Source organism: Phocoena phocoena, chromosome 14, assembly GCF_963924675.1.
Source record: "Phocoena phocoena chromosome 14, mPhoPho1.1, whole genome shotgun sequence".
Classification (NCBI taxonomy): domain Eukaryota; kingdom Metazoa; phylum Chordata; class Mammalia; order Artiodactyla; family Phocoenidae; genus Phocoena; species Phocoena phocoena.
Window position 1 is genome coordinate 12,716,391 of NC_089232.1, and position 20,206 is coordinate 12,736,596.

Sequence of the window (20,206 nt, forward strand, 5' to 3'; positions counted from 1 at the left end):
CTTTAAAAAGTAGCTAAAGTAAACTTGTTTTTCTGGTAGCAGTCTTGTCAGTGCTTGTTATGTTAAATATTACATTTAGTTGAAATTTAAATGAGACGGTCAGTGCAGAAAATGGGGAAGAAAGTCAAAATCTCACCTCACTGTTTGGTTTTATGCACGCACATTGGCATAAGTTGTGAATTACCAGTTTTCCGACTTCAGCACAAATAACAAGCTGCAAAGTGTCACTTGGGGTTCTTGTGATGGGATGAGCATCTTCATATTGACATCTGACAGCCCCGGAAGTTGTAAAGCACTAGTTTTAACTATGACACTAATTTGTAAAATATGTGTTCCTTTTGCCTCTGAGTTCCCTCTAACAAAAGTATTACTAAGTTTGACATTCATCTAATGGTGCTTCTTTAATTTGTGCATCTGTAAACTGAAATTTTTGGATTTAATGAGTTGTAACCTGAAAATACTTTGCAAATGTAAGATGACTTAATTTTATTTATTTATTTATTTATTTATATATTTTGGAGGGGGTACGCAGGTCTCTCACTGCTGCGGCCTCTCCCGTTGCGGAGCACAGGCTCCGGACGCACAGGCTCAGCGGCCATGGCTCATGGGCCCAGCCGCTCCATGGCATGTGGGATCCTCCCGGACCGGGGCACAAACCCGCGTCCCCCGCATCAGCAGGCGGACTCTCAACCACTGCCCCACCAGGGAAGCCGCTTTATTTATTTTTTATACAGCAGGTTCTTATTAGTTATCTATTTTATACATATTAGTGTATGTATGTCAGTTCATCCCACCACCCGCCCCTGCCCCCACCACTTTTCCCCCCTTGGTGTCCATACGTTTGTTCTCTACATCTGTGTCTCTATTTCTGCCTTGCAAACCGGTTCATCTGTACCATATTTCTAGATTCCACATGTATGCGTTAATATATGATATTTGTTTTTCTCTTTCTGACTTACTTCACTCTGTATGACAGTCTCTAGGTCTATCCACGTCTCTACAAATGACCCAGTTTTGTTCCTTTTTATGGCTGAGTAATATTCTATTGTATATATGTAACACATCTTCTTTATCCATTTGTGTGTTGATGGGCATAGAGCTTGCTTCCATGACCTGGCTATTGTAAATAGTGCTGCAGCGAACATTGGGGTGCGTGTGTCTTTTTTTTTTTTTTTTTTTTGGCGGTACGCGGGCCTCTCACTGCTGTGGTCTCTCCCGTTGCGGAGCACAGGCTCCGGACGCGCAGGCCCAGCGGCCACGGCTCACGGGCCCAGCCGCTCCGCAGCATGTGGGATCTTCCCGGACCGGGGCACAAACCCGTGTCCCCTGCATCGGCAGGCGGACTCTCAACCACTGCGCCACCAGTGAAGCCCTGCATGTGTCTTTTTGAACTATGATTTTCTCAGGGTATATGCCCAGTAGTGAGATTGCTGGGTCATATGGTAATTCTATTTTTAGTTTTTTAAGGAACCTCCATACTGTTCTCCATAGAATTCCCTTTTATTTCTTTCTCCTCTCTGTCCTTTTACAAATTGATCTGATCTGAATCAGCGGTACAGAAATCTGTGGTCTTCCTCAGATCTTCAGATTCATAATCAAGTCTTTTTTTTTAAAAACTAAAATGACTATTGAATAATAGAGTCTTAGGATACACTGTTGAAAGGGAACTCAGTTATCTGCTCACTTTTCTGACCCCAGACTTTTAAAGTTGACTACAAATCACACTGAAAAAAGAATTTGTGCATAAGTATCAAGGCAGGCTGTAAGCCAAAATAAACATGCTTTAGGTGAGTAATGGATTAGCCTTCCTGTCTATAATTGTCTTTTTTTTTAATTTTTTTAAAGTTTTTGGCTGCGTTGGGTCTCCATTGCTGTGCATGGGCTCTTCTCTAGTTGCCGCGAGTGGGGTCTACTCTTTGTTGCGGTGCCGTGGCTTCTCTTGTGGCGGAGCACGGGCTCTAGGTGCACGGGCTTCAGTAGTTGTGGCTTGCGGGCTCTAGAATGCAGGCTCAGTAGTTGTGGCTCACGGGCTCTAGAGCGCAGGTTCAGTAGTTGTGGCACATGAGCTTAGCTGCTCCGCGGCATGTGGGCTTTTCCCGGACCAGGGATCGAACCCATGTCCCCTGCATTGGTAGGCAGATTCTTAACCACTGCGCCACCAGGGAAGCCCCTATAATTGTCTTTTTAGCTTAATTGACACCTGGACTCTGGATATGATATGTGACAGGATTGAGGAAACGGTTCTGTATTCACACTCCTGGGCGCAGAAGGCGACCTGTCTTTATCAGCTGCTGTGAGCTGTGACTTCCACATGTTCCTTCATTTCCTAAATACTGCCTGGAAACTCCATCTGCTTTTTTTCCTTTTTTTGTAAGAGAGGAGCTGCCTGTACATTTTTATTACAAAACGTTTTAAAATACAGAAAGGAGAGCTGGTAGGTTTCAGAACTAAATGTGAGAGGGGAGATTAATTTTTTTCACCCTGCTCTGTCACTAATCATTTTATGTAAAAGGTTTTCTAGGATAAAGTAGAAAAAGTGCTTCGAAAAATGTTTTAATCTAACTGGAAAAGGATATCTGCCGCTCTCATGTGGTTTATAACATTGAAAACTTAGATTGTATTTCTTTAAGGTTTAGGTGATATGTCAAAGTTATATAGTTAGTAAGTTTCGGCACTATGTTTGGATTTGGGGCATGGCTAGTCTTGTGACAGGTTTAAATAAAGGAAGTTTGATTCGAAGATTTACTTAGTAGGTGAGGACTAAGAAGTAAAGTCCAATTAGTATGTTTGTTTTTCAACAAGAATATATGCTTCCTTGAGTGACAGCACGCATTTTAGGAAGAGGATTCTTGGTTAATCAAAAGAGCAGATTTAACCCAATCACATTTTTAACTTTGTGACTTCTTCTTCCCCACAACAGGAGATGTACAATTTTAAAATAAGCAGTTGTTACTGTAGAAACCATTTAATTGATACAGTCTTCTACTGTCACCTGCGTCTGTTTCACCTGGGAAATTTATACAGGCATTAAGACCCCTTCAAAGTTACTGTATGAAGGAATTCAGCATTTACTTATCAGACTCAGATAAACTTAATTGTAAATAGCCAGGTATTCTGGATGACAGAAGTCAGAGCAAACAAAATTTTTTTAGAAATTGGGTATTCATTGTGGCCTAAGGTCATTTCTGCTCGGTTAAGGGCAAAATCAAAGCAATAACAGGATATGTGGCATCTTGATGAGACTTCCGGAAGAATTAAAGCTGTACATTATAGTAATATAGGAGTTGCCACTTATGCAGACATATAACTAACAGAACGATAGAGTTAAAAACCCTGAAGTTTATGCTTCAGAATTCTGTCCAAAACCTCTTCTTTTGGTGCCTTTAGGCAAGTACATCTTTTCACATCTTTCTTAGCTTCTTTTTTGTTCTTGTTTTATGTGAATAGTGGTATCTGCCCTAGCAAGAGTTATTCATTCAACCAACATTTATTGCATTTTATTAGGGGCTCTGCACTGTTAGGTGCTGAGGGTAGATAAATGGGCCCCTGGGCTGTCCTTGAGTCCCAGGTCTGAGAGGGAGGTACATGTGTTAAAGACTTAGCTGTACTAGAATGGATGAAAGGTGACATAAGAAGAGTTTGAGAGTGAAGAGAATGGAGATGTCAAGTGAGTGAGTCCTTGAAAGTTAAGTGTCAAGGACAGTCTCGGCTGCAGGGATGACGTGAGCAAGGGCTCAGAGCAGTGGTTTCTGAGCCAGGGCTCCTAGACCCCTATGCACCGGCCTGTGCGGGATCCATGAGATCATCCTTATTTTCCAAATAACCTAATGGAAATTGGACATTCACTGAGGAGAAGGCTAATTAAAAAGTCAAGTTTCTCAGTTTTGAACTGGAATTATACCAAACTTAATTAGTAATTTTAGCGACTTCTTTCCAGAAGCCTTGAATATTTTGATTGGTACTTAAATAGTTCCTCTAAAGATGGGGGGAATTCATTAGAAGTGATGTTTTAGGGGCACATGAAATCGTTGAAGACATGCGACAAAAACCAAATTAACAAGGGAACTTTGTCCAGAAGGTTAGAAACCTAGGTTACGCCAGATTATGTGCTGAACCGAGCAGTGTGGCCTTTATTCACTGGGCGCAGGGAACTTCGGACGTTTATCAGATCTCTATTATAGAAACAAAACTGTTGGGAAAAAAACAAACAAACGGTCGGAAGAGCAAGGGGTACGAGACCAGGGGCAGAAAGTCTTTTTTTAAAATAATTAGTTAATTAATTTATTATTTTTGGCTGCACTGGGTCTTCATTGCTGCATGCGGGCTTTCTCTAGTTGCGGCGAGCGGGGGCTACTCTTTGTTACGTCGTGCAGGCTTCTCATTGTGGTGGCTTCTCTTTGTTGTGGAGCATGGGCTCTTGGTGCACAGGCTTCAGTAGTTGTGCACACGGGCTCAGTAGCTGTGGCTCACAGGCTCTAGAGCGCAGGCTCAGTAGTTGTGGCGCACGGGCTTAGTTGCTCTGCGGCACGTGGGATCTTCCAGGACCAGGGATCGAAACCGTGTCCCCTGCATTGGCAGGCGGATTCCCAACCACTGAGACACCAGGGAAGCCCGGCAGAAAGTCTTTCTGAAGATGTTCTAATGAGACATGTGAATTTGTTGTAGGACAAGGGCAGTGAGACTGAAGAAGAATGAAAAGATTTAAAGGAAGCTATAGAAGTAGAACCCAGAGTACATGACTGTTGTCTAAATGTAGAGCAAGGGAGGATCTGATTTCTGATTTAGATGTTCAGTGATGGGATGCATGCAGAAAGCTGGGAGAGGGAAGGGAAGTTTTCTGAAGGCTTTGTGGTGATGCCCTGCTGAAAATGCAGAGCTAGTGTTCTTATATGTACATAAGACATACACATATTTTACTGTTGGATTTTTTCTTTGTTTTGAAAATGAAAGTTAGAAGTTTACTGTTCTTCTCTGTATATACCTCTAGCACAAGTTACGACATATTCAGAAAAAATACAGCTTTTGTGTTTGGTTATAAGTAGCTGTCAGATTACACATAGAGTAAACAGCGGGCTTTGGATAAAGCTGGAACTCCTCGGCCCGCTTGTTAGAGATTGAGAGCTGTCGGGATGGCAGGTGAGGAGGGGCGAGGACTGGGCCAGAATGGGAGGCAGCCAGTGTCCCAGCTGCCACTGCAGGGATGCCTGACGAGGGGATGAACCTGGCCATCGGATGAGGTCATTGCAAACCTTTCTTGAGAGGATCTTTGAAGAACGGGGTTATGGGTGAGAGAATGGTACTTGCTGTTGAATCATCGAAACAAATGCCTTTGTAAACCGAAGCAGTGTGTTAAGTGAGAGAAGTTTCAAAAGGGTTTGCTGACAGAGTTGATCAACAGGCCGTCTTCATCCAGGTAATGGATGATTTTTTTTTACTCCTAGGCAATAGCCCTTTGAGATAAATCGCTCTTTGCCAGACTGACCTTATCCTGAGACTCACCTCAGGTACTTGTTAAGCTGTCGTCTCCCAACCCTGTTCTGGGGAGGGGACCTGTGAACCTTTACTGGTTGTTTTTTTTTTTTTTTTTTTTGCGGTACGCGGGCCTCTCACTGTTGTGGCCTCTGCCGTTGCGGAGCACAGGCTCCGGACGCGCAGGCTCAGTGGCCATGGCTCATGGGCCCAGCTCCGCGGCATGTGGGATCTTCCCGGACCGGGGCACGAACCCGTGTCCCCTGCATCGGCAGGCGGACTCTCAACCACTGCGCCACCAGGGAAGCCCTACCTTTACTGGTTTTTAACAAGCACTCCAGATTATTTTGATAATCAGGCAAATTTGAGTTACGCTGAGCTGAGTGAAATAGTCCTGTTTTACCCATGAAAAAGCAATTCGAATGGAGCCGTGAGCAGAACAAGAGCAGAGCCATGGGGCTGGGCACACAGGGCTGACTTCAAAGCTCTGATTCTTTCCACAGGAAATGCTGCTTCTGCAGTTCCTTTGATCTTTAAATAAGTTAAGAGTTTTTCATCTTGCTCATAGAAACCTCCAAATAGGGTGAGTGGATCGTGGGGAGATAAAGGGCCTTAGATTCTCCCTGATTTTTGGTGGGGGGCGGTGGCAGGCTCATTATTCAGCTCTCACTGATGTTTGTTCTAAATGCCATATCTTATTGCCACCTCTGACTGTCCTGCATACACCCCAAGGACTTTGTTTTTCAGCAGAGCCTGTCTCCTTGATGCTTCTCTCTCCAAGAATGTGATACGGTCTGACAGTCTAAATCGTTACATATCTCCTTGGCCGAGTGGTGCTGCCCAGTTCCAGCCACGGCAGAGGGGGAAACTCCCTTCCAGAGACGTGCTTGGGACAGAACCCATAACTTGTAGCAGAGGAGAATGAAGAATTTTTTTTTTGATACCTGACAGGGTTTGTTACGGGAGTTTCTGTTATTCCCATTAAGAGAGGTGAAAAGAATTAAGGATGCGCCATTCAAATCAAGAGCCAGATTATACTAAATATCAATAGCAGTTAAGAGGGTGATGTACTTAATTGTTCCTGCCCACGTGTTTGTCTTTCTTTCAGTTATTCCTAGAATTCACACATATTCTCTAAATATAGTAGCTCATTATCTGAAATTTTCTTGTTTATTTTAAAAAGCAGAATCTTTGACTCAGTTCAACGTACCTCACATTATAGGTTTTCAGTGATAGTTAGATATTAAACTCCAAATTACTTATTAAAATGTGTTTTATATATACGTAAGACATATGCATACTTTATTGTTGGGTATTTCTTTGTTTTGAAAATGAAAGTTAAAATTTTACCATTTTTCTCTGTATAAACCTCTAGCACAAATAACTACACATTCAGAAAAAGTGTAGCTTTTTCGTTGTTGTTAACAGTGGAATGCCTAGCATGATTAAATGAACAACATTGGTTCTGAATTTAAAAAAAATAGCATCTGAAGTGTTCCAATGGTCTCCTTAATTCTTCATGGGTTACACTTTGTGTATACTAAGTTTTGTCTCAATTAGAGGGTTTTTCATTCTACCATTTATTTATGGTTAATGATTATTGAACAGAAAAGTTGGATCTTTCTGCAGTAGGACTAGGAAAGAGTTGACTTGGCTCCGAACCCTTGATCTCTAACTGAATTAGAGTCTATTGCTTTTATTTGTAAATTGACACATCTAAGGTATGAGGTTTTTCTTTGGAAATTTTATTGAAGTATAGTTGATATACAATGCTATGTTAATTTCTTCTGTATACCAAAATGACTCAGATGTGTGTGTGTACATATATATATGTATATGTACACACACACACGTATATCTTCTTTTCATATTCTTTTCCATTCTGGCTTGTCAGGTATGAATTTTTTTATACCTTCATCATAACATAATTTTTTGGCTCATATTCTCCTCATCCAACTCCCAGTAGATCTCTTGAGAATGCAGGGTAATGCATGGGGAAAGGAGTTGAGTTGCTACTTTTCTTTTGTTGTGTTATTGAAAATTACTAGTTTGTAGTGTGGCAAAAGATCTTTATTTTCACGGTTGAGACTGAGTTACCATTTGAAAAATTCAAAGCGAGAATTAGTGTATAGTTGGGGAACTAAATTGACACTTCTATTCACTTGATAAGTGTATTCATTTGCTAAACAATTAAGTTCTTTGAAAGGTTCCACATTTCACATGAGTGTACTTGAACTGGTTTGTCTTAATCGACTTGTAGCTTTACTTTGAATTTGTATGTATTGTATATGAAGTAGGATAGATAAAAGTTACATTTTATACGCTGAACCAGGAACATAACTGTATGTGCTTAGAATTTGCATGGTCTTTCAGAAGCAGACCGGTATACCTAACAAATTCCTAGGACAATTAGTCAACAAACCCTTTCATTCCACAAATATTTATTGAGAGCTTGTCGTATATCTGGGGTATATGTTCCAGGATGCAAAGGAACAGTAGCTGCAAAGTCCCTGAGGAAAAATCATGCATGATGTGTTTGAGGAATTGGGGGTATCAGTCTGGGGATATTGATTTTGGATACATGCACTTTGAGGAGCCTGTAGGACAATCTGAATCTGGCAGGCAGTGGGACTTCCCTGGTGGCGCAGTGGTTAAGAATCTGCCTGTCAATGCAGGGGACTTGGGTTCGAGCCCTGGTCCGTGAAGATCCCACATGCCGTGGAGCAGCTAAGCCCATGCGCCACAACTACTGAGCCCACGTGCCACAACTACTGAAGCCCGTGTGCCTAGAGCCTGTGCTCCACAACAAGAGAAGCCACCGCAATGCACCGCAGAAGCCTGCGCACTGCAACGAAGAGTAGCCCCCGCTCGCCACCAATAGAGAAAGCCCGAGTGCAGCAACAAAGACCCAACACAGCCAAAAATAAATAAATAAAATAAATAAATTTATTAGAAAAAGAAATCTGGCAGGCAGTTACATATGTATGCCCAGAGTTCGGGGAAGGGGCCTGGAACCAGAGATACAAATTTGGAAGTTGCCAGTATATAGATGATATTTTCATCTATGAGACCACCAAAGAAAAGTACGTGTAGGTAGAGAATATTTTCAGAGATAGGAGAGGTGAGGAGGGACCAGGAAATGAAACTGAGACAAGGAAGCATAGAACTAAGAACAAATAATCAGGAGAAGATGGTGCCCTGGAAGCCGCGTGAAGAGTGGTTGATAGAGGATAAACAACAAGGTCCTACTGTAGAGCACAGGGAACTATATTCAGTATCCTGTAATAAACCATATTGGAAAAGAATATGAAAAAGAACATACACAGACACACACGTATGTATAACTGAATCACTTTGGTGTACGCCAGAGACTAACACAACACTGTAAATCAACTGTACTTAAATTAAAAAAAAAAAAAAACTTAGGGGCTTCCCTGGTGGCGCAGTGGTTGAGAGTCCGCCTGCCGATGCAGGGGACGCGGGTTAGTGCCCCAGTCCGGGAAGATCCCACATGCCGCGGAGCGGCTGGGCCCGTGGGCCATGGCCGCTGAGCCTGTGCGTCCAGAGCCTGTGCTCCGCAACGGGAGAGGCCACAACAGTGAGAGGCCCGCGTACCGCAAAAAAAAAAAAAAAAAAAAAAACTTAAGTGAAAAAACATCAATAAAATAGAAAAAAAAGAGTAGTTGATGGAGAGCAGGAGAAGTAGCTGATCACATGTCACTGGATGGTCAAGTGAATGGGATTTGTCAGTGTGAAGGTCAGTGGTGAGTATCACAGGAGCCTGTCGGTGAAGGGGTGGAGGGAAGAACTTGACTAGAAATAGTTCAGCACAGAAAGTGGGAGAGGATTTGGAGACCCAGACTACATAACAACTCTTTCAAGGAGTTTTGTTCCAAAGGGGACCGAGAAATGGATTGGAAGCTGGAGCGGGGAGAATGGATCATTGTATTTAATCTGGTTTGGTTTTTAAGTTGGAGGATATAATGGCAGGTTTGAAGGCTGAGAGGAATGCTGTGGTGGAGGGGGAATAATTGATGGGAGAGCAAGAGGAGAGGTTTTTGAGGAGTGAGTCCTTAGGTATGCACAGGGAGATACCTATTGCCTAAGGGGAGTGTTGGTAGTGGATGGAGTCCTGGACAATTCACCTGCAGTGAGAGGAGGGGAGGTAGATTTCATGGGTCCAGGTGCTGTTACATGGAGAGATGGGATGGTGGGATCTCTTTTGATTATTTCTGTTTTCCTTAGTAAACACCTATCTAGGAAGCATAGTCCCTGAGATGCACGAGCTTGGAAGAGCTAGGGTAGGAAGTTTGAGGGCAAAGGCAAAATGAAATAGTTAACCTGGGACAGTGGGAGAGTGGATAGACTAGGGAAACGTGTTGATTGTGGAGCATCATTCGAGCCCTTTAGATGTTGATGGTCATGAGTAGAGTGACACCAGTCAGCATGGTTATATTTTTCTTCAACCGCACATATGCAAGATTGAGCGAAGGCAGAAAGTTTCATTGAACCAGGGTTGGAGTTCTGCTAGTTCAGTGTGAGATGTAAGAGAGCGGTTAGGGAGTCGAGGGCGTGAGCAAGGAAGTGCTTAAAATGAAGGACTATGGGAACTTCCCTGGTGGTCCAGTGGTTAACACTCCGGGTTTCCCCTGCAGGGGGCACGAGTTCGATCCCTGGTCGGGGAACTAAGATCCCACATGCTGCACGGTGTAGCCAAAAAGTAAAAAAAAAAAAAAGAAGGACTATGGAATTTAAACTGGATAAGAAAGAAGTGAAGGCATAATGGTAGTCAAGTTCAGGGGAACAGTGGTAGGATCAATGGCTGATAGGGTTCTGGTGGGGTCAGAGGTTTTATGGAGTCAAGGAAGTAGAGGAGGTGAGCTGGAAAAGAGGGGTTGGTGACTGGGGTTGGAATGCTTGAAATTTCAGTGGGACAGGGAAGTTGTGATTGGTAATGACGAGGGCTTAGCGACTGAGGCGAGGTAGACAGATAATGAAAACCCACAGAACATGTTAATAGTGACAGTGAACCAGGAGCCAGAATCCTCAAGGGATGGGGCTAGTGACCCAAGGGTCAGTAGACAATTATTAGGAGGAGTAATGGATGGAATGACCTGAACCTGAGGATTTTTAGAGAGAAGAGAAAGTAAATAGTTCAGAAATGGTAGCGAGGCGCAAGGAGTGTGCCTACACCATCACTGGGCCTGGTAAGGGTTATGGAGAAGAAAATTCTCATAGCTTCTGAAGCAGTGTGCTCAGGGAGAGCCAGGTTTCTGTCAGAGCAAGGAGGTAAGTGAACATTCAGGGGACGCTGTTTCAGGGCGAAGGCTTTAGGAGGTGGGGAAATGGAAGAGGACAGAGCAGGGCATGTCGAATTCCATGTGGGGGATTAGAGTGTGGGAAGGAGGGGTGACCTCGGAGGCTGGGGCTTTTCATAAGTGGAACAAACCCATAAAGGGCATAGTGCAGCAGTTGTCTTGGAGGGCTCAAGACAGAGAATGGCGGAAAGGCTGCAAGTGTCGTGAAGAGGTGCTCCCTCCCCCTTACAGATAGAGGCCTGGGGAGAGGCTGGTTCCTTTTGAGTGTATGTCTTCGATATCTTTTCAACTCTGTCCTATTATTTTTTTAATTTACAGATCCTTAGTGATTATCAGCACTTTAGATGGCCGAATTGCTGCCTTGGATCCTGAGAACCATGGTCAAAAGCAGTGGGATTTGGACGTGGGATCCGGTTCCTTGGTGTCATCCAGCCTTAGCAAACCGGAGGTGAGAATTTTCTGTTATATGTTGACCGGAAAACTTAGTTCAAATCATCAATTATTATTTATAACAGGTATTTGCTCAGAGAGCTGTGGCTCAGGGTCCGATTGCCTAAGTGTAGGGCATGTCTGTCTCTGACAAGCTATGTCCCCTTGGGGCATTTACTTAGCTTTTCTATTCCTCAGTTTCCCTCCTGTAAAATGAGGTGGGTAACGTCACCTACTTCTTAGGATTGTTTTGGGCATGGAATGAGTTAATTATGTAAATGAGTAATTGAGGATACTATCTGCTCTATCAGTAAATCTCATTATCTGAGCTCTAACATGATCATAATTTCTTCGTCTTCCTATTATCATCATCGTCACAGGGTCCCTAGACATCATAAAACAAATATAAATAACTGTGTTTTAATAGTTAGGAATGCATGCTGCAAAATCCCATAAATTATTCACTACATTTTCCCTCAGTTGTACATCCTAATTGTAGACATAATTCATCTGAAGTTTCCTTGGCGTGTAATTTGAGACAAAATGGATTATTTGCAAAAAGAGAGACCTTGCTTCCAAAACTACTGTGACGTATGACTCCAAAACTTGGGCAGGTGACTCAGCCCCTCAGAGCTTTAGTGTCACCATGAGCAAAGTAAGGACACTGCCCACCTTGATGAGGGGCAGGTTGGGGGGCTGTGTTTATTTATTTATTTTTAATTAATTAATTTATTTATTTTTGGCTGCGTTGGGTCTCCGTTGCTGCGCACAGGCTTTCTCTAGTTGCAGCGAGCGGGGACCACTCTTCGCTGCGGTGCACAGGCTTCTCACTGCAGTGGCCTCTCTTTGTTGTGGAGCACGGGCTCTAGGCACGCGGGCTCCAGAGCCCAGGCTCAGTAGTTGTGGCGCACGGGCTTAGCTGCTCTGCTGCCTGTGGGATCTTCCCGGACCAGGGCTCGAACCCGTGTCCCCTGCATCGGCAGGCGGATTCTTAACCACTGCGCCACCAGGGAAGCCCGGGGCTGTGTTTAAATGAGGGAAGTCTAGACTCCCCTCATTTAAACACAGCCCCCAACCTGACCTTTTGTCTAGACTCTAATAGATTAAATCTCTCTCCTTTTCTGGAGCTTTACCCTCTTGTTTAAATCATTTAAAATAAGTCCCTCTTAAGAGTTACGACTGCTGACGTGGAAGCAGTCACCTGTTTTCCAGAATACCCTCAGCCTTCTACCTTGTCCCTATGGGCTACTCACTAGGGTACTCTTTTTTTCCCCCTTTCATCATCAATCTTTCCCTTTCAAAAAGCTTCTTAGCTGGTATCAAGTTTGGAAAAGACAAAACCTAACATGAGGGGCTTGAGAATGACCTGATTAGTGATGATGGAATTTTCTGATGGGAAAACTGCTCCCAGTGACCCTGCTGCTCTCTGGAAAATCCAGCCTGGATTCCTTTCTAGGGCACCCGGGCAGGTACTTAGGGCGGTGGCACTGCCTAGCCTCCACACTCGCTGTGTGCTAAGCTTTGACTAGACTTTCAGAGTGCCTGTTGCTTACCGGACAGTATACCGGAAACATCTGTTGAGAATTGTGAACTTGTGAATTATTAATATAAATAACACTTTGATTGTAAATTGCCTTAAAAAGTTTGAATTGGATGTCCTAGTCAAATGAATTACTACTCAGACCTGAATATTCATTTATTTGTGTCCTCCTGAGGTTATGCTTGGGTATGCACATTTTGCTTTATTTTCAAACTAGACATGAAAGGTGATGAGCAAAATCAGAAGATTGTAAGCTGTTTACATCTGAGGTAACATTATCGTGTGTTGTAGTGGTGCAAAGCATGTGTGTTTCTATAAACTAAAGTATGCACACTCACAAAAACATAAACTGCATGATATGACAAATAGTCGTAATAACCTGAGTGCCATTGAGCGTGTTTAAATTATAAGCAGCTAGTCGAGCTTGAAGATTTTCTTACAATAGCAGTTATATTAGCTGCTTTTTAAACTACAGTTGAATATTCTCACCATCCCTAGTCCTTACCGTTTTCTGTGGTTTGTTAGGGCTCTCTTGTTTTAAGTATCCTTCTTCCCACTCACCCCCAACCCTTGATCCTTTGGGTAGAATGCTTTGAAATGTTGAATTGCGAGCATATTTTAAAAGTTTGTGTCACCTTTACACAATAAATGCAAAGCTCACTGCCCACTTTCCATTTCAGGGAAAGAATTCTGAGACCTCTTTGCATTATCTAGGTTTTAATTTCCTACTTTACACACAAAAAATTTTACTAGGTCACTACTGCCCTAAGTTCTTGGGACCATTTCTTGAGACTGTGTGTTTACTGTGTAGATATGCTAATGACAGCATTGTTCCCAGAGCTGTAATATACACACAATGTACTTTACACACCGTGTAATCCTCACAGCCATCCTCCTGAGGTTGATATGCTGGTGTCATTTTACAGAAGAGGAATATGAAGCTCAGAGAAGTTATTTGCTTTAAGTCACAGACCGACTACGTGGTAGAGCTGGGATTAAACCAGGCTTGCCTGACTGTACTCCACTCCACCTGCTCTGGAGCTCTTTCTACATCTTGTATGTTCCTCCCCTTTACAACTCAGGCTGTTCACATTCGATATGTTGCATTGTTGTTTCGGTTGAACTGTATGAAGAATAAAATCCGTATGTAGGGGGAGAAAGGGAGTATTTTAGTAGCCTTTTCAGTTGATTGTGATCATTCTTTTTTGGTTCTACACGAGAACAAGTGGAAGTTTCTGAAAGGTGAGTTGCACCGCGGAATCTGAAACCATATCATTGAACCGTTGTACTCTGTACCAGTAACATCCATTGGTCTGTCTTGCCTTTTACTCCTGCATGATTTTCTAACATCATTTGGAAAATATTGATTCACTGAGTTACACAGATCTTCCAAATGTTGACATATTTCCTTATAGAATATTTTGTAAACTCACATTTTTTACTGTCACCACTGATCTCATCAGAAAAGTCTTCCAGAACTGGGAAGCTGTCAAGCTCATATGGGTAGATACAGCTATTCCAAAATTCTAATTTTCGCTTGAAAACTTGGATTTTATCATTAACACAGTCAGTTGTTTTCCTTGAAGTGAGAGGTTCACTTTATTTTTGAGAAAACGTCTGCCAAATACCCAAGGCTCATCACTGTTGCTTTTCTCTCAGTTTTTCAAGTGCCAATGGAGCTTTGTGAGCAGTGCCACTAGTTTCAGCTCAAAACTCAGTCACACAGGTGCTTTTCCTCAAAACATACTTCAGTTTGTGGCAGAAGTCCTTAATGTACACCTCCTGGTTAGTCGGGCAGAATAGTAAAAATATATGTACTCAGGTCACAGTTTAATGAAATTAACTTTTATTGTTTCATCAGAACATTCTCGAGTGAAACTTTTTTCTTTTTTTTTTGCTGCGAGTGTGTGACAGTGAAGATGCCAGGACTATGAGTTTGGTACCTTATTCATGCTTTAGTCACCGTCGCTTTTATACCATCAAAGCAAATAGCACCCCAGGGAAAGGCAAATAGCACCTTCTTATGAAAACCATTTAGCCCTCTGCACCTCAAACAGAATCCACAGACCACATTTTGAGAACGACTGATCTAGTATATAATAGAAATATCACCATTATGAGAGTATTCGTAAGGTTATAAACATTAGCAAGGAGAGAGGACTGTGTTTCGAGCTTGGGTCACCTGTTATTCAGCAAGGTGTGTATCGCTCAGTATCTAGAAGTTATGTTCAGAAGCTGGACAAAACACCACCAAAAGAGGAACAGAAACTGCTATCTGAAATGCCCCAGATTGGATGCAGTACCCTTCTAAATGCATCTGATAGACAATTTTATGATGGTCCCTAACTTTCTGGGAGAAATAGTTAATTTTCTCTGTCTGAAGCTCAGCGTTTGCTAGGATAGGTAGTGTGCAGAGGAGAGCTGGGTACAGCAGGCAGGAACTGGTGGGGAGATGTAGCAGGAACCACCCAGGTGACAATTGGAGGCTCCGTTTGGAGACTCCTCTATTAGAATGTCAGTTTCTCCACCCTTTCATCAAGAGTGGTACAAAGATGAAACCAATTAAACTCAGAAGGCCAGGGAAGATGTATTCTCTGTGCGTTGATCCTTCAAGTGACTTATCTAATGAGAAGCTGAAGGCTAAAGGATTTGATAGACTGGATAATAATTTTTAAGTTATTAATGATAGAGGAATTGGTTATGGATCACATGTACTTTTGCTAGAATAGTAAAGTAAAAGCATCACAGGAACTTTGTAGGCCGTGTGGTGTGGAGGAGGCACTGGGATTCAGAGGCTTCAGTTCTAGTATTGATGCTGCTGTTAACTGGCTCTGTGACCCGGCTAATTATTTCAGTAGAGCTTTAATTTCCTTCTCTGTAAAATTATGGATTGGGCTAAATTTCTTCTTCTTGTTTTTTAAAACTTTTTGGCTGTGCTGTGCAGCATGTGGGATCTTAGTTCCTTGACCAGGGATCGAACCCACGCCCCCTACAGCGGAAGTGCAGAGTTTTAATCACTGGACCACCAGGGACTAAATTTCTAAAGATTGTCCTAACTTCAGGACTCAGGTACCATCAAACACATGAAACACCCATATAAATTATCTAGAGGAATTTTTTAACTTCCCCTTTTACTACATTTAAGGATTCTTTTAAAAATGGCACAAATCCATTACCGTTAGGTACATATCTCATTGCCTGTCAGCCTGCTTTCATGATGTCCTTAACCTTTTCTGATCAAAAAGCATATAAAATAGTTTATTATTTTGCTTTAGTCATGTTTTGATTATGTTAAGGAAAAAATAAGTTCCCAAAGGATAAGAGAGATTGACAGTTCCATTATGCATTGCATGCTGCAGGAAGGTTGCCATGGGACACAGATCTGACTTGCCGCTCTTTCCTCTTGACTAGGTATTTATAAGCTTCCTCAAAAGAATACTGAACAAACCAAGCTAAAACTCTGTGTGTGTGTGTGTGTGTGTGTGTGTGTGTGTGTGTGTGTGTTAGAATAAATGATGAACCTAAGGTTTACTCTGTTACCTTTAACATGTGCCCCTAGGTTCTACATCTAATACTTTTGATCATAGCTAAGAATTTTGTTTTTAATTTTCAGAAGGACCACCTGAGGTAAAATCTGATTTGCTTTCCACTGTTAATTTATATGCAGATTCAGCCTTGAAAAAGCACTAAGAAGATTTGGCAGTGGTTCCTCATTGATTGTCTTAAAATTCTGTTTTGTGACATATTAGCATAGTTTTTCTTTGGGGTCTCTGGGTGGCATTTGTTTGTTTGTTTGTTTGTTTTGTTTTTGCGGTACGCGGGCCTCTCACTGTCGTGGCCTCTCCCGTTGTGGAGCACAGGCTCCGGACGCGCAGGCCCAGCGGCCATGGCTCACGGGCCCAGCCGCTCCGCGGCATGTGGGATCTCCCCGGACCGGGGCACGAACCCGCGTCCCCTGCATCGGCAGGCGGACTCTCAACCACTGCACCACCAGGGAAGCCCTCTGGGTGGCATTTGGATCACAGTTCACCAAATCTAAGTAGACATAATATCCTTGAACTGTCTGCTTCTCTGTGTTTTGGAACACATTTATAAATACAAAGACCTTCTTCCTTATCTGTATTTAGAATGCATATTATAATTGTGTATGTATAACTAGTCTGTCCTTAGAGAATACCTTTACCTTTTCCTTATTTAGAGATACCATATTTGTTTTTTGCTTCAGTTTTCTGTTAAAATGTCCTTTTTTTTTTTTTTCCTCTTAAAAAGAACAAACAACTCTCTTATAAGTCTATAGTTAGAGTTTGGGGTTTTGTTTTATTTTATTTTAGGCATGTTTCTCCCCAAGGGACACACCGCCTTTCTGTTTCAGACAGGTGCAGAAACAGACAGCTATGACGCTGAAGCTTTCCTGCCTGCGCACTGTAGAGTCAGACTGCAGTCATGAAGAAGGGCCTTCATAGGTTGGGGGGGGATCTTTTGAAAAGAGTACATTTTTAATGGCTACTTGATTTGCTCACCAAGGGTCCATTAGTAGACCGTTTTGAGTATTGCTTTATTCAAAAAGGGTCTGTAATCTGTTTTAAAGATAGTCTATACTGAAAGATGTCTGGTCATTTGGCAGTCTTTCATCTGTACATAAACTAGCACAATTTGAGCCTTAGATGAGCACCATCTAAGATGGTGGTTTATTTGGAAAAGTCACTGTCAATCACGGAGCAAGCCAATATTTAAATAATTGCTTAGGTTAATTGCTTTTCTTTTAATTATAGAAATGAAACAGTTTTTTGATTTAATTTTGTTTTATTAATCCCTTAGCATGGCTGAAAACAGTGCTGTGAACTAAATCGATTTATTCCAGCACACATGTTGCCAGGTGAGACATTGATTTGACTCTGTTTTGTAGGAAATTGACTTCTTGTGCACATTATTTATCTCCTTTATGAATGAATAGTAATCTAAGTGAAGGCAAAGATAGGTACTTAAATCTGTATTTTTCACCGTGAATGCAAAAAGTATACTTCAAAAATTAACCTGGTTGTTTTCCCGGAGGTATTTTGTTTTGTAGGTTGACTATAGGTTAAGGAAAGAAAGAATGAAATAATAACTATCTACTTGGTATCTCACTGCTCTTGGTCAATAATTCACAATCTTTGATGATCATAAATACCAGCTCACTTCAGGATTTCTTTTTTCTTCTGCATTTTCTTTCTTTTTTTTTTTTTAACCTACATTTCCTTTTAAGCATGTCACATGGGATGCCTTCTTCGACTAATATCCAGATCTACTGAAAGATCTCATAATCCCTCACGTTTAGATCACGTAACTAGTTGTAAACCATGATGCCTCCTCCTTAGTCTTTGAGGTATGATTCCTGGGAACACTTTACTTTCAGCAGATAAGCTTCCTTTACTTTCCCCATCATGGTAATTTCAATGTTTTCCTTGAAATCTAGGGAAATGTTTAAAAAATTGTTTCCTCAACACAACAATGTTGGAACATCTTTTTTTTTCTCTCATAAAGTCACAAATAGTCAATTTTGTCAACTAGTGGTCTGGTCAGTTGCTCATTTTACTTTAAGAGTTACTATTTTGTGTTCGATATATAGCGCAACATTTTTGAAGAACTAAAATACATAAAAATATGCCTGTTAACTTCTCTTTAATATTGTTTATCTTTTTGGCCAATAAAGTACTTTATGAACCTTCAGAACTTCTATATTCAAAGGAGAATTTTAGGGCTGATAGAGATTTCTGGTGAGTCAAAGACTGGTCACAGTTTGATGTATTTAATTCTTATATCAAACTCATCTTTATATAGTTTTAAGACTTTGTTTTTAGATGGGTGTTGTGAATTCAGGATTGGGAAAGAGATACAGTTGGCTCTTGTACAACTTTGGGGATGGGGCGCCAACCCTTCATGCAGTGGAAGATCCTACATAACTTCTCCGTGGGCCTCTGTATCCACGGTTCCATGTTCGCAAATTCAACCGTGGATCGTGGAGTACTGGAGTATGTACTTAGTGACAAAAATTCACTTGTAAGTGGATTCATGCAGTGCAAACGCACATTCAAGGGCCAACTGTTACTGACATGGCATAATGAAGCTTTCTGCTCTCTCTTGAATTTACTCTTGGAGTGACTATTTGAATTCTAAAAGCTTTTTTGCAATGTGTGAAATTCAGTGTTAATGAACCACAGTCATTTCTGAAGTTTCCTTATTGAGAATAAAAGAAGGCTTATGATGAATCTATAGATAGTCAGATTAAGAGTTTGTATTTTCGTTTTTAACTTTTTTCTTTAACAAGTATATGTATATATGCACTCACACACGAATTACCTTAGAGGTTCAAAATAGCAGCCCTGGATCATTACATCTACTTGACAAGTATTGCTTGACTAGCACTTTATAGTTTGCAAAGTGACATCAAATCCATTCTTATTTATTCCTTAACATGGCCTTATAAAATACTCTTATTAACCCCCATCTTCCAGATGAGAAAATTGGGGCTCAAAATGGTTCAGAGGTTTGTCAGATGTAGTAAAACGGAGACTCAACCCTAGATCCTTGTGCTTATTTCTTGCCCCCTTTCCGATATTTCATGCCTTTTGAAATGCCTCAATACTTACCAATGTGTTTGCATTTTCTGCTCTAATCATTATAATTCTTAATGTGCTTTATCAGGAATAATCACTCAAAGACCTCATACAGAGAGCAGACTCTAGCATGGCGCTCAGCACATTGCGAGCACTTAACTGCTTCTTAACCCTCGTGAGAGACTCAAAGGTACTTGAACTTACCACATCCAAAACTGAACTGGTGTTTAAGGGGACAGGGAATCCTGCAGGGCTGTGCGCTGGGGTACAGCAATGCCCAAGACAGATGAGATCCTTGCCATCATGGAATTTACATGACACTCTGTGGAGCCGGATATGAAATGATTATAATGTCAGTATCATAATTGAGTTGCGGTAACTGTCACAAGGACAGGTGGAACTAAGAGAGACTTAGCAAGGATACCTGACCTCCCAGCTGGGAAGTCAGAGAAGTCAGAGAAAGCTTCTCAGAAGAAATTATGTTTACGACTGAGATCCTCTGAGGAGAAAGAGCTGCAAGAAATGGGTAGAGAGGCTGGGAAGGACTGCTCTGGGAGAGGAAACAGCTGGCATCAAGGCCTTGCAGCAGGAATGATCAATCTGGGAGAAAGCAGGTGAACCCCTAAAATCCTTCTAGAATCAATCTCTCCTGTAGTCTGCTGACTACTGACCACTTATATAGTCAGTCTCTGCTGACCGTAGAGAATGGACTGGAAGAGGAAGAAGAGCAGAAGTGGGGAGACTAGTTAAGAGACCAGGTCTGGTACAGATGGGGATGATAAGGTGACCGGGGAAGTGAGGGGAGTGAAGTGATGGATTGAAGAGAAGTTTAAGGAGGGACGTCTTTATGAAAT

General features: G+C 41.9%; 1 protein-coding gene across 1 annotated transcript in view; it reads left to right on the forward strand.

Annotated features, from left to right (window-relative positions):
• Nucleotides 1-20,206, forward strand: part of EIF2AK3 (eukaryotic translation initiation factor 2 alpha kinase 3) — a 66,403-nt gene that overhangs the window by 3,916 nt on the left and 42,281 nt on the right. Inside the window, exon 2 of the mRNA XM_065891220.1 lies at nt 11,106-11,235. Within this exon, the coding sequence (XP_065747292.1) occupies nt 11,106-11,235 (130 nt within the window). The remainder of the gene's footprint in view (nt 1-11,105; nt 11,236-20,206) is intronic.